This window comes from Aristolochia californica, unplaced genomic scaffold (assembly GCF_029961685.1).
Source record: "Aristolochia californica isolate CCGP_79_NKW_82.1479 unplaced genomic scaffold, dmAriCali1.0.hap1 SCAF_3, whole genome shotgun sequence".
Taxonomy (NCBI): Eukaryota; Viridiplantae; Streptophyta; class Magnoliopsida; order Piperales; family Aristolochiaceae; genus Aristolochia; species Aristolochia californica.
Genome location: NW_027181992.1, coordinates 12,211,509 through 12,224,580, shown reverse-complemented (window position 1 = coordinate 12,224,580; position 13,072 = coordinate 12,211,509). Strand labels below are relative to the sequence as shown.

Here is a 13,072-nt window from a genome sequence, read left to right as displayed (position 1 = left end):
AATTGTACATGCTTGTTGCATATTGCACAATTATATACGTGCAGAAGATTATGATGATATATTTGAAGATGAAGATGACGATTTGGGTGGCGAGCTCGGTGGAGGAGGTGATGCGGTCCAATTAGGTGCAATGGATGATACAGACAGTGACGATTGCGATGATCTTGAGGATGTGGGTAGCCAAGTAACAAGCCTTCGGAGGCAGAGTGCATTAGAATCCACAAGAGCCGCACAATTTCGAGATGCCATATCGACATCCATGTGGAACGATAAATGATGGTTTACTCTTATTACTTTTGAACATGCGTAATTTATATGTACTAAACTTGTAACTCGTTGATTGTAATATTAAAGGCACGAACTCGTTATTTGAATAATTTTTTTAGGTTATTTTAAAAGTTGTATATGTATTTATTTATTATTTTATTTTATTTTATTACTATATTAAACTTCATATTTAAGTCTCTGGTAAATAAAATATAATTAAAGTATGCATTTGATTAATATATCTACATTAATTATGTCAAAATATATTATTAATTAATACAATGTAAATCTATCTTATGTTATTAATATAATATTTTTTATTCATTAATCAAATTTTTTTTATTCATTCTATTGTATTAGTGATTTAATAGTGGTAATTAAAATATTTTTAACTCAAACACTATGGTTTAATTAGTTCATTTTTATAATTATTAAAATCAATAATTTTAAATTTCTATAAGATGAAGATGAAGATGAAGTTATCCACACTAACACCCTATTTCAAAGATTTTGAAGATGAAGTTGCCTTGACTAACACCCATTTCGAAGATGAAGATCATGTAGCATAAGATGAAGATGAAGATGAAGATCAAATTTTTATTTTGTTGACTAACCCCCCCTAGGCGGTTATCCATATCACTTCAAATCTTGTATTTCACAAGAGGACAAAACAGGTTGAGGTAGACTGGCGACTTTGTACGAGAGAAATTTTAGGCTGGTATCTTATCTTTCAAACAAGATTCATCATAAGGATATGTGGGAGACATACTTATGAAGCTAATCACATTCAGATTTTAAATGTTTTCTCTCCCCCGACTTGAGGGAGAGTATTGGAAGACATCTTGAAGTGGCATCAAAGTAATTACCTTCCCCAAGTCAAGGAGGTGGCAAATGAGGTAATTTAAAGGTCTTCTCATAAGATGGCACAAGGGTGTAATTATCTTATGTCATTTTTTTTAAAGCTTGTAGCTCTAAGGGCATTGTAGTCATTATAAAAAAATTCACAACTATAAATAGAGGCTCAAGGCATGGGATAGATTATGAAATCTCCCCTCTTCTCTCTCAAATTCGTTCTTAGAATTGTCTCCTCTCCCAAGCTCTCTCTCTCTCTCTCTCTCTCTCTCTCTCTCTCTCTCCCCATCTCTCTAATGAGTTCTCCCTTCTTTCTCCCTTCCTTCTCTCTTCTCTTTTCTCCTCCTTTGCTTCCTCTCCACTTTCACTACCTTGGTCGAGGACCTTGTCATGTGATCTTAAATCAAATAGTGAATTAGAGGAAACACTTACCTAGATTAGAAGGGGTTTTGACTAGGGGTGGGCATCAAGTCAGGTTCCATGGGGAACCCAACTTGACCCGACCCAAAAACTCATCAGGTTTCGGGTTGGGATCGGTGTTCCCAAACCTCACCGATGGGGATGACATAAGGATATAAAACCGGTTCGGGACGGGTCGATGAGGGGTCAGGGGTTTATAGGGATGTGTTGAGTTTAAGGGGATGGAGTGGGGATGGGTCAGGGTTAAATCGGGTTTAGGGTTTAGGGTTGGGTTCATGTTTCGGGATACCTGACCCGTGCTTTAAAGTTTGATCGATGACCTATTCTCTTCTATTTGCTCTTCTTTGTTGACGATGAGTGAGGAACAATGGCCTTACTGGCCATCGCGTCAGTTCAATGTGACTTTTATAATTAGATTGGGCCATTATTATATATAAAATTTATATTTTTATTATAATAAATAGAAGATAATAAAAAAATCATTAAAAACTAATATAATAATTTTTTTAATTATAAAATATCTTAAATCAATTATAAGAGGTTTTTATTTAGAATACAAGAAGATTTTTTTTTAAATAATGCGATAAACATTAATGAACACGAAGACGATGCTTCGATACTGCCTCCAATAAATCTTAATTAAAAAAACGAGAGGCGTCAAGTGGAGTAGTGAGCTTTAATGGTCTTTGCTTCCTGACAGATTCCGCGTACCTTGTCAATTATCCCGAGGAGAGTAGCCCACTTTAATGGTGTTTGCTTCTTCTTGTCTTCAGTCTAGAGACCAGGCTTTATCGCCTTCTAGATGCCTTCAGGCTTTATCGCCCTCGTGCAGCGCGTGATTGCTGCTCAATAATTAATCAAATGGATAGCTGATTGCGTTAGCAACTTTTGGGAGCCGAGAGTTGTCGCGGCATGGCGGAATCCATTTTAGTTTCATAAACGACAGTACAAATCTCGCTTACAGCAATGGCGACTTTCAATTCATACCAAAAAGCGTGAAGTGGTTCACGATTTGCGGTAGAAGCACGTGGGTGGCAGATACTAAAAAGCGTGAAGCGGATACTTTCATTTTACTTCATTTTTATTCTTCTCCTATAAATCGATAGCTCGGAAGGTAGAGAGAGCAAAAAGCAGACGAATCAAACACCCAAGCAGCAATGGCGATTAAGATTCACGGGGTTTCCTTCTCGACATGCACAGCACGCGTTGTCGCAGTTTTGAATGAAAAGGGGGTCGAGTACGAGCTTATTGGCGTTAATCTTCCGAAGGGGGAACATAAACAACCGCCCTTCCTCGCACTAAACGTATCGCCTCTGTCACGAATCTATCAAGTTTTTTCGTTTTTTACTTCTTTCTAGTTCGTTCAGCCGATCGATGTAGATGGCAAGTTTCCAGAATTGATTTTAGCTCTTTATGTTTCTTGTGACAGCCGTTTGGGCAAATTCCGGTGCTTGAAGACGGCGACTTGAGACTCTATGGTACGCCATAGGCCTTGTTAGTAGCCAGTAGGGAGGTATCAGGGATCACCGGATTGGATTACGACTGAAAGAACTAACGATAATTTCCCATTTCTTGTTTTGCAGAAACTCGGGCGATTACCAAATACCTGGCGTACAAATACAAGGACCAGGGCACGGATTTGGTGAGGATAATCGACCCCAAGTACGTTGCCCTGGTGAATGTGTGGGCGGAGGTGGAGGCCCAGCACTTCAACGCTGCGGTGGCTCCGCTAGTGGAAGAGCTGCTCATAAAGCCAAGGGTACTGCAGTTGCCGCCTGACGAGGCAGAGGCGGAGATCTACGCCGAGAAACTGGACAAAGTGCTAACAGTGTACGAGGAGAGGCTGTCAAAGAGCAAGTACCTGGCCGGAGACTACTTCAGTCTGGCGGATCTCCACCACCTCCCTTACTTGCATTGCCTCTTGAAGACGTCCAGGGCCTCTCTGGTCACCAGCCGCCCCCACGTGCTGGCATGGTGGGAGGATATCTCGTCCAGGCCGGCCTGGGTGAAGACGGCCGAGGGGATGAAGTTCTGGGATGCGCCTCCACAGTCCGCTTAGACCCGGCGGGAAGGCCTGGACTTGGTTCAAATAAGATCCGCCATTTTACTTTGATGAGGTGAAAGCAGGTTAGGAGGGAAATCGGGGTTTGGCCGTCGCTGGGAGTGTTTGTATTTTGTAGGTTGTAGGATCTTTTGAAGGGCTCGTAAGAAAATATAAAGAGGGTTTCTTCCCGTATTTTGTACGGGTAACATCTGTTATTTGGTGAAAAAGGTTTATTCACTAAAAGGCTCATATTTGAATCTCAAATTATGACATCTAAAAGGCAATGACATCCGTGACTTTTCCTTGAAGCCCTGGGCACAACTTGCTCCTTCCCCCTCTCTCCATGGAAGTAAAAAAAAAACAAAGGTGGGCTTAGTCAACCTAAGCAATTACTTGAAGTTCAACTTCCACTTCAACTTTAAATTTAAGTCAATGTTTTAATTCAACTTCAAGTTCAAGTTAAGTGTTAATGTATACGAGTTCAAGTGTACTGAGAAATAACTTGTAGTGTTAGTGCCCCAAAATAAAAAATATGATGTAAACAAGAGAATGATTAACTTGTTATAACATACTTAAATAGAACATATATACCTAAAACAAACATGATTATTACATTAATAAGAAATTTAATGTAGAATTAAAATATATTAATATACAAATTAATTAAATTAAATATTATATTAATTAAAGATTGCATTTTATTGTACATTAATACAATAATTATATGTGACAATTAATTGTGCACAGATAAATTATAAATAAATAAATAAAAATTAAAAAATAATAGAAACAAATTTAATAAATAAATTTATTTATTTATTTATTAATAAAATTAGATATATTTTAACAAAAATGAATAATTAAAAAATAATAATTGACCACTCTTAAATCACTAATTTAATAAAATAATAAACAAATAAATAAATTATTTTATCAATATATTCAAAAATTATTAATTTATTCACTAAGTAATTTTATTCTATTTTCTGCGTGCTAGAGGTTGTCTTTGTTGAATTTATGGAAAAGAGAAAAATTTCATTCACTTATTATAAAAAGAGTTCATGAACCTCTATTTATAATAGAGGAAGGTAGTAGCGTCCAATTACAATAAAACTACATTTGTCCCAATTACACTCAATTTTAACACTTAAAGATAAGTCCTAGCATAATTAAATAACTCAATATAGATAAAAGACAAACATAACTCAAACTAGATCTCTTCTAGGATGTGACCATAAGATAAAAATGTCAGCCCTCAAACCATGGAGAAGCGATATATTTTTCTGATATATCAACTTAAAAAATGACGCAAAACAATGGGCATAAATTCGGATTTTTCAATGCAACAGAATTCCAGCATAACCTTTGATTCTTCCAATGCGAATATATCTTTAAATATAGATCATATTGACATAAAATTTTCTCCTTATAAAACTATAATTTTCCTTCATAAAATATAATTATGAGAAAATAAATAATCTGATATATTTCAGTCTCTATCATCTGGCCGAACTAAACACTGTTTCTCCTTTTTTCCTGCAAGACCAGTGACTCTTAAAAGATAAATATCTTCTTATAAAAAAATCAGATTGAGAATTAGTTGGATAGGTAAGAAAATAAACTTACATATATTTCGTTTGATGTATATTTCTCCATATAAAGTCTCGCTCTTGATAGCATAAAATACTTCGGAAGTTGAAGCTTTCTGCTGTTGCTTAAACCTTTTTTTTCAATCTGACCATTGCTGCTTCAAATATTGATTTCTATTTGTAAATAACTCAAATCGAAAATTGGTTGAATATGTAAGAGAATAGAATTACAGATATTCCTTTTGATTTATATTTCTCCATATAAAGTCTCGTTCTTGATAGCATAAAATATCTCAGAATTTGAAGCTTTTTGCTGCTGCTCGAACCTCTTTTGTGATCTGACCTTCGCTCATTCAAATATCGATATCTCTCTGTAGATAACTCCGATTGGAAAAAAAATCATTTTTCCTTGGAAATTATACTCAAATATATTTCATTCAATATATATTTTGAAAATAAAATCTCAGTATAGATGTGAAAAATGCAAAGAAATCTATGGGTGTAGGGACTGAAAAAAATAACTACGAACCTAGACTTAGAGTTTAGGGTTTAGAGAAAAGGATCTCATTATCTATGTGGGTTGACCAAGTCAACTCATAGAACCTGATTTGATATCACGTTGAATTTATGGAAAAGAGAAAAACTTTATTCACTTATTATAATCAGAGTTCATGAACCTCTATTTATAATAGAGGAAGGTAGTAACGTCTAATTACAATAAAACTACATTTGTCCCAATTACACCCAAACTCTAATACTTAAAGATAAGTCCTAGGATAATTAAATAACTCAATATAGATAAAAGACAAACATAACTCAAACTAGAACTCTTCTAGGATGTGACCATAAGATAAAGAAGTCTTTGTGAGTCTTTCTTGATCTTCCAATTTATGTGATAAGGATATTAGCTCGTGGTAATCATGGTGGGTCTTACTTATGTGCTTGGGCCCATGATGTGGGTGTTCCTTGGTCATGTGGCCCATCTTATAATACTCTTAGATATGTGGGCCTTCCTTGGTCGTGTGGGCTTGGGCCTATCTTCCAACAGTCTTCAACATCAAGCCACGCTCAGAGGGGATTCGATGGCGGCGATCTTTGACCCCCGTCGAAGGTCGGACGTCAGCCCCTCGTTGTCGGCGTCACTGGCTCACCCCGTGCCAGCCAGCTCTGCCCTTTCACCGCAAAGGCTAGAGAATGCCATCATCACCAGCCTCCGTCGCTCGTCGCAGGCCGAGAAGGAGAAGAGAGAGAGAGAAGCGAGAGGGAGGCCGAGAGGAGGAGAGCAATGAGAGGGAGAAGAGAGTGAGAGGGAAGAAAAAAAATTCAGGAGGAAGAGACAAATCCCGACAGATGGCTTCAAATGGATGAATTGCAAATTTGGTTGGATTCCTTATTCCACGATTTAAGCCTGAGGTAGCTTCATCCCGATAACCTACATCTTTCAGATGAAGTTGGCACTGGTACACCACTAACGACTTCTTTGAATGACCTAAGTAATCGGGATGAACTTCATCTCATGACTCATGTTGACTAACCCCCCCAAAAGCTCTTCTCTTTTGAGCATGTTGACTTCCACTAATGGCTGAGACAAGAATTTCTTTTGCCTGGTACCTCTCAAGTCTCATCAATCCACTACAACGCATGGTATTGAGAAAGAATCAATTCGCCCACCACATAAATTGGAAAGAGTTTCCAAGGTCAATTGTTCGAGGATGGGATTGTAGAATATAATAATGGAAAATAATATTACCATAATTATCATTCATCGTGTATACACTATTTATAGAATTACAACAGAGACAATAGATGATTACAACTCTACAATTCTAGCCTGTCTATAATTCAATCACCTTTTATGTTTATCTTTATCATTATCTTTATCTTTATCTCTAACATGCCCCCGCAAGATGGAGCTCTAAGAGGAGAGTCCAATCTTGATCTTCAAAAAGGAAGAATGTTCTCGAAAGTGGTTTGGAAAGAGCAACAACATTGGTAGCGGTTGAGAAGAGCAGTGGCTTTAAAGAGTGATGGCTGAGAAGAGCAGCGACTAAAGCAAACAGAATTGCATTGTCTAATGGTAGAGCAGCTACACTAGTAGTAGCTGGGGACGGACGAAATCGTATCGTTCGATGGAAGAGTAGCGGCACTAGAGGCGGACGGAATCAAGTCATCTGAAAGAAGAGCAGCAAAATTAGAGGTGGTTGGGTCGGACGAAATAGCATCGTCCGGAGTATAAGCAGCGGCACTGGAGGCAGCTAGGTTGGAAGGAATAATGGCATCGCCCGGTGGAAGGGCAGCGGCTAGGGTGGATAGAGTCGCATCATCCGGTGGAAGGGCAGCAGCTAGGGCAAACGGAATCGCATTGTTCGGTGGAAGGGCAGCGGTTGGGGCGGACGGAATCACATCGTCCAATTGAAGGGAAGCGGTTGGGGCAGACGAAAGTGCATCGTCTGGTGGAAGAGTGTTATGGTCCTGGGTTAAGTGCTTGTCTTCTCGCTACCTACTAGGCCTGTCTTTTGGGTAGTATTGGCTAGATACTTAACATTTGGTATCAGAGTCGGCACTTATAATGCAAGTTCGAATCCTGGGGGGATGACCTAGCGATATCGCTAGAGTGGGCTATCAGACCGTCGGCTCACAACAGAAGAGCCTGCGGGCGAGCTCTTTCTCCAAGGGGTGTGTGATGTTATGGTCCTGGGTTAAGTACATGGCTTTCCGCTACTTACTAGGACGGTCTTTTGGGTAGTATTGGCTAGGTACTTAACAAAGTGTAACAGCACTAGAGGCGGCTGAGGTGAAGGAAATTGCATCATCCAGAGGAAGAGCAGTAACACTAGAGGCAGTTGGGGCAGACGGAATCGCATCGTCTGCTGGAAGGGTAGCGACTAGGGCGGAAGGAATTGCATCTTCTGGTGGAAGGGATGTGGAAGAGCAGCAGCACTGGTAGCAACTGGGGTGGATAGAAACGCATCATCCGGTGAAGAGATTTAGAAGAACAATAGTTGTGGTGGACGAAATTGCATTGTCCGGTGAAGAGATGTGGAAGAGCAGCAGCGTTGGTAGTGGTTTCCTGCTTCAAATATCAATTTCTCATTTTAGAAAACTCTGATTGCCAAAATTCATTTTTCTTTGGAAAGTAGACTCAAATATCTTTCTGTCAATATATAATGTGCAATATGAAAAGCTCATTATGGAAGTGAAAATGCTAAGAAAACAACGGGTATGGAGACTAAAAAAGAGAAAAAAAGATACAAACCTAAACTGCTAGAGATAATAGATCATAAAAGGATCACTTTATCTCTGTGGGTTAACCAAGACAACTCACAGAACCAGCTCTAATAACATGAAGAATATATGAATGAAGAATAATATTGTTGTAATTAAAATTGTTCAGGTGTATACTATTTATAGAATTACAAATAGAAAAAGTAGGTGATTACAACTCTACAATTTGAGTCTCTCTCTAATTCAATCACCTTTTATCTTTATCTCTATCAGGGAGGATATTTCCACTAGGCTTGCATGAAGGCCGCCAAGGGCATGAACTTCCCCCCTTCTTAATTAGACGCATTCCATCGACTACATTGTTCCTTTTCCATCGCTAGACTCCAATAAGATGGAATCGACTATTTTTTAGAAAGTCAATTGAGCACTCCATCTGTTATGTGTGAAAGAGTTTCCAAGGTCCTTGTTGCTGCAATTGTAGGATTTTCACCTCCCAATTTGAAACTGGAATGGTGGATTTCCCGAACAAAAATCTGTCTACCGCTACTCTCTCTTTGTTACTGATGTCCGATCTCTTCCACTTAAAAAAAAACAAAAAAACAAAAAACTCCTACTGCTCTCTACTAAGGTTGATCAATTCTAGTACTAAAACCCTTTACCAAAAAGATCAATTCCGAAGACTATACTGGTTTTGATGAATCATTGAAGTATAAAAAAAGGCTAGTGATCGAATGACATTTTTATTAACATGTAGGCACATTAATTACATATTATTATATTCCCCAAATGCTTTATCATCCATCGATACGGATAATATAATTTTGATGTCGTGGAACAACTTGTTAATGATCTTCAATAGTTTTTAGAAGTAACCTACAAATGAATCTTCTAATGTTTGTCAGGATGATGAATTGACAATTTTTTACATGAATATGACCTTTTGTTATTCATTGTCACAACTTAGTGCTACTATGAGTTGCAACTTTGTATCATTTCAGAACGAAGGGGAAACTTTATATAATTATATTATTTTGTAAGTAACCTAGTGAATGCTAAACAATCATTTTTATTATTCTAAAGTGTAAAAAAATCATTACTTCTCAAACTTTTTCTATTGTTATGAAATATAAAAGCAAAACTCTACTTAATAAGGTGATGCAAGCAATAGGATCTCTTTGTATCTCTTGGAAAAGGTACCATGACACATATGGCAGACAACAAAAACTAATAGGTTACATCTTTTAAATGATGTAATCTTCCATTTTGAGATGAAGTGAGCCTTCTTTATTTCTTCTATAGATAGAAAAAAACCAATGCAAATATAGATCTTTGTCATGCAACTCAAACTTGGGATTCAAACTCGGTTTTCGCAAAATTTGAGTCATGTCACCTTGATCAGTTAAGTCAGTTGCATTTTAGAAGCTAGACCCATCACAACACGGTATATATCCCTAAATTCGTGTCTCTACAACTTTGTGTTGTTCATGTTTCTTGTCCTTTGAAAACACATAAGAAATATCTAATGTTTAAGTGATATGAAGAAGCATGCTCATCACTCTTTTTTTGAATGTTGCGTTTGTTGGATTAGGATCCCATGATAAGGTCCGCGACCAAAGTCGTGAGAGAGGAGGGGAAGAGGAAGAAGAGGAGAGGAAAGGAGAGGAAGAAAGAAGAGAAGAGGAAAAAGAGAGAAGGCTAGAGAGAGATGGAGCTTGTGAGAGCTTGGGAGAAGGGAGAAAGGCTAGGGACAAATTTTAGAGAAGAGGGGAAGGCTTGAATGATTTACCCCTTACCTTGAGCCTCTATTCATATTTTATGAGAGAGTGTTACATTGACTACAATGCACTTAGGGCTACAAGTCAAAATAAAAAGACATACTTAGATATACCTAATTACACCCTTGTGTCATCCTTATGAGATGAACACTTATTTACCCTTTGTACCACCTTGACATGGGCATGTATATTACCTTAATGCCACTTGAGGTGTCTTCTAACACTTCCCCTCAAGCTGATGGGGAGAAAACATCGTAGATACACATCTTTCTGCATATAGCGGTTAAGATCTTGAATGTGACCGGTTTTCTCTCGTAAAAAATGGCAATCTACCTCAATGTGTTTCGTCATCTCATGGAAGAAAGGATTTGAAGTGATATGAATGGCTGCTTGGTTGTCACAATATAATTCCATAAAGCTCCTTTATAGAATCCCAATTCAATAAAAAAGGATTTGATCCGTATGAGCTCATTGGTTGTGTGGGCCATAGCTATGTACTCTGACTCTGCACTGGATCTTGCAACCATATTAAGCTTTTTAATTTTTCATGCAACTAGGTTACCTCCAACTAAGGTACAATACCCCGAAGTGGGCTTCCTGTCATAGGGTGATCCAACCTGATCTGCATCTAAGAAACCATCTATGTTGTAATGACCATAATTCTTATAGAGAAACCATTTTCCCTGAGCTCTTTTTAAATATCTTAGTATCCTCTCCAAGGCTTGCCAAGGGGCAAGTTGTGGTTAGTGCATATACTGACTCACCACACTCACTGCATATGATAAATCTGGTCTGGTCACTATGAGGTAGATAAGCTTTCCTACAAACTTCTAATATTTACCTATATCAACATCTTCTGTAGAGCTTGCACATAGCTTTACATTAGCATCCACAAGAGTATCTGTAGGTCGAATTCCCATCATCCTTGTGTCTTCTAGTAGATCCAAAACATACTTTGTCTAAGATAATACAATTTCATGCTTGGACTGGAGTACCTCAATTGCAAAAAACTATTTTAGAAGTCCAAGACCATTTTTTTTTAAATTCTTGGCATATCTTTTATTTTACTTCTTTTACGTTGTCTGCATCACTACCAGTTAAGACGATATCATCCACATAAAGTAATAATAATAATTTCCATTTTAAGGTAATATTGATGAAGACATAATGATCTACTAAACACCAGTCGAATCCAAACTGTCACATTGTTTGGCTAAATTTGTTAAACCAAGCTTAACAAGACTATGTAAGTCCATATAGAGACTTTCTCAATTTGCATATAGACTCCACCAAAACCACAAAATCAGGTGGTTGATGCATATATATCTCCTCTTTTATGTCCTCATTCAAAAAAGCATGTTTGATATCCAATTGAAATATTGACCAAGAGAAATTGGAAGGTAGAGATAATAAGATGCGTACCGAGTTTAATTTAGCCATTGGGAAAAATTTTCCTCATAATTCACTCCATAACATTGATTGGATCCCTTGGCAATGAGTCGGACTTTGAAGCGAGCAACAGAACCATCTGAATTATGTTTGATATTAAAAACGCATTTACAACCCACAGGTTTCTTGCCGGGAGGAAGAGGAACAAGGGCCAAGTTTGAATCTCATATAAGCCATGCATTTCTTCTTCCATGGCAGCCTTCCATCCTGGATGTCTCAAAGCCTCATGATAGGATTGTGGAACAAAGATGGAACAAATAGATGCAAGAAATTGACAACATAAAGAAGACAATCGATGGTGAGAAACAAAGTTTGAAATAGGATGAAAAGTAGAGGGCCTAGGCCAAGTCCGAGGCTCCTTTCATAGAGTTGTGGATTGAGTATCAAATTGTGGGCCAAACACAACAAGGAAAGATGAACTTACCTCGGATGGATCAGTAATCTCCACAGGTGTTGTGTTGGCTGCGTTTGCAGTGCTGAAGTAGATTTGCATCAAGGGTCACAACTGGCTTCAGAGATGGTGGCACTGATGAAAGACTCATGGGTGCATCTTTTGAAGAATAAAAGGGTGTATCCTAAAAAAAGGTGACATCCCTTAAGACAATTATCATCCGGAGAGGGATTATAACAAGCATAGCCTTTTTTGGGTACGACAATAACCCAAAAAAACACTTAAGTGATTTCGGCTCAAGTTTACTCTTTTTTAAGGAGATGTGATATGAACAAAGGAAGTGCAACCAATACTTTCAAAGTAACAGACAAGGAGCCTTCATTTGGAAATAGTAATGACTAATGGGATTTATGGCTAAGGACCGACAAAGGTAGGCTATTAATAAGATAGTAGGCTATAAGAATGGCATGAGGCATATAAAAGTAGGGTACCTTCATAGAGTAGAGGAGGCCATAAGCTACTTCAAGGAGATGTCAGTTTTTTCTTATAGCTACATCATTTTGTTGAGAGGTGTAGGCACATGATATTTGATGAACAATGTCATTATTGCGGTAAAATGATTGAAAATTACTAGATAGGTACTCTTTCGCATTATATGATTGAAACACTTGTATTTTTTTTCCAAACTGAGTAGACACCATAACATGAAAAGATTTAAATATGGAGAAAATTTCAGTCCATTCTCTAACAAGAAAGAGCCATGTGATTCGAGTAAAGTCATGAACAACGGTAACAAAATACTTAACTCGAGATATGTTCGAGACACTTAAGAGTCCCCATAAACCGGAATGAATTAATGAAAAGAAGCAACACCTTTAAGTTCAGTTCAAGGAGAATACAGTGTCCTCTGGTGTTTGCTTAACTAACAGACTTCACAATTGAAATTTTGTAAAGCTTTTAAGGATGGAAATAAGTGTTGAATTGATGCGGTGGATGGATGACCAAGCCGATTATGCCATAACCTTGCCTCTATATGAGAAGTGGCAATCATAGTGACTGG

At 37.7% G+C, this 13,072-nt stretch overlaps 2 protein-coding genes across 2 annotated transcripts; one reads left to right on the top strand and one right to left on the bottom strand.

The window, feature by feature from the left end:
• Positions 1 to 2,632: 2,632 nt before the first annotated feature.
• On the top strand, positions 2,633 to 3,771 carry LOC137959224 (glutathione S-transferase F13-like). Its single transcript, XM_068806593.1, has 3 exons — positions 2,633 to 2,843; positions 2,969 to 3,017; positions 3,123 to 3,771. Exons 1-3 carry the CDS (start codon positions 2,697 to 2,699, stop codon positions 3,596 to 3,598), a joined length of 672 nt encoding a protein of 223 aa, XP_068662694.1. The 5' UTR covers positions 2,633 to 2,696; the 3' UTR covers positions 3,599 to 3,771.
• A 6,748-nt stretch (positions 3,772 to 10,519) lies between these two features.
• On the bottom strand, positions 10,520 to 12,114 carry LOC137959362 (uncharacterized). Its single transcript, XM_068806761.1, has 6 exons — positions 12,046 to 12,114; positions 11,647 to 11,979; positions 11,241 to 11,369; positions 11,014 to 11,131; positions 10,735 to 10,893; positions 10,520 to 10,677 (listed from the first exon to the last, which is right to left on the bottom strand). The coding sequence occupies exons 1-6, from the start codon at positions 12,112 to 12,114 to the stop codon at positions 10,520 to 10,522; spliced, it is 966 nt and encodes a 321-aa protein (XP_068662862.1).
• Positions 12,115 to 13,072: the final 958 nt, after the last annotated feature.

Bases quoted from the DNA above. Each gene is read 5' to 3' on its own strand.
- LOC137959224 (XM_068806593.1), top strand. From the start codon at position 2,697: ATGGCGATTAAGATTCACGGGGTTTCCTTCTCGACATGCACAGCACGC. The intron at 2,844-2,968 runs GTATCGCCTCTG...TTCTTGTGACAG, and splicing joins CGCCCTTCCTCGCACTAAAC to CCGTTTGGGCAAATTCCGGT. The intron at 3,018-3,122 runs GTACGCCATAGG...CTTGTTTTGCAG, and splicing joins CGGCGACTTGAGACTCTATG to AAACTCGGGCGATTACCAAA.
- LOC137959362 (XM_068806761.1), bottom strand. From the start codon at position 12,114: ATGCAAATCTACTTCAGCACTGCAAACGCAGCCAACACAACACCTGTG. The intron at 10,894-11,013 runs GTAAATATTAGA...CCCCTTGGCAAG, and splicing joins TACAGAAGATGTTGATATAG to CCTTGGAGAGGATACTAAGA. The intron at 10,678-10,734 runs GTAACCTAGTTG...GATCCAGTGCAG, and splicing joins GTATTGTACCTTAGTTGGAG to AGTCAGAGTACATAGCTATG.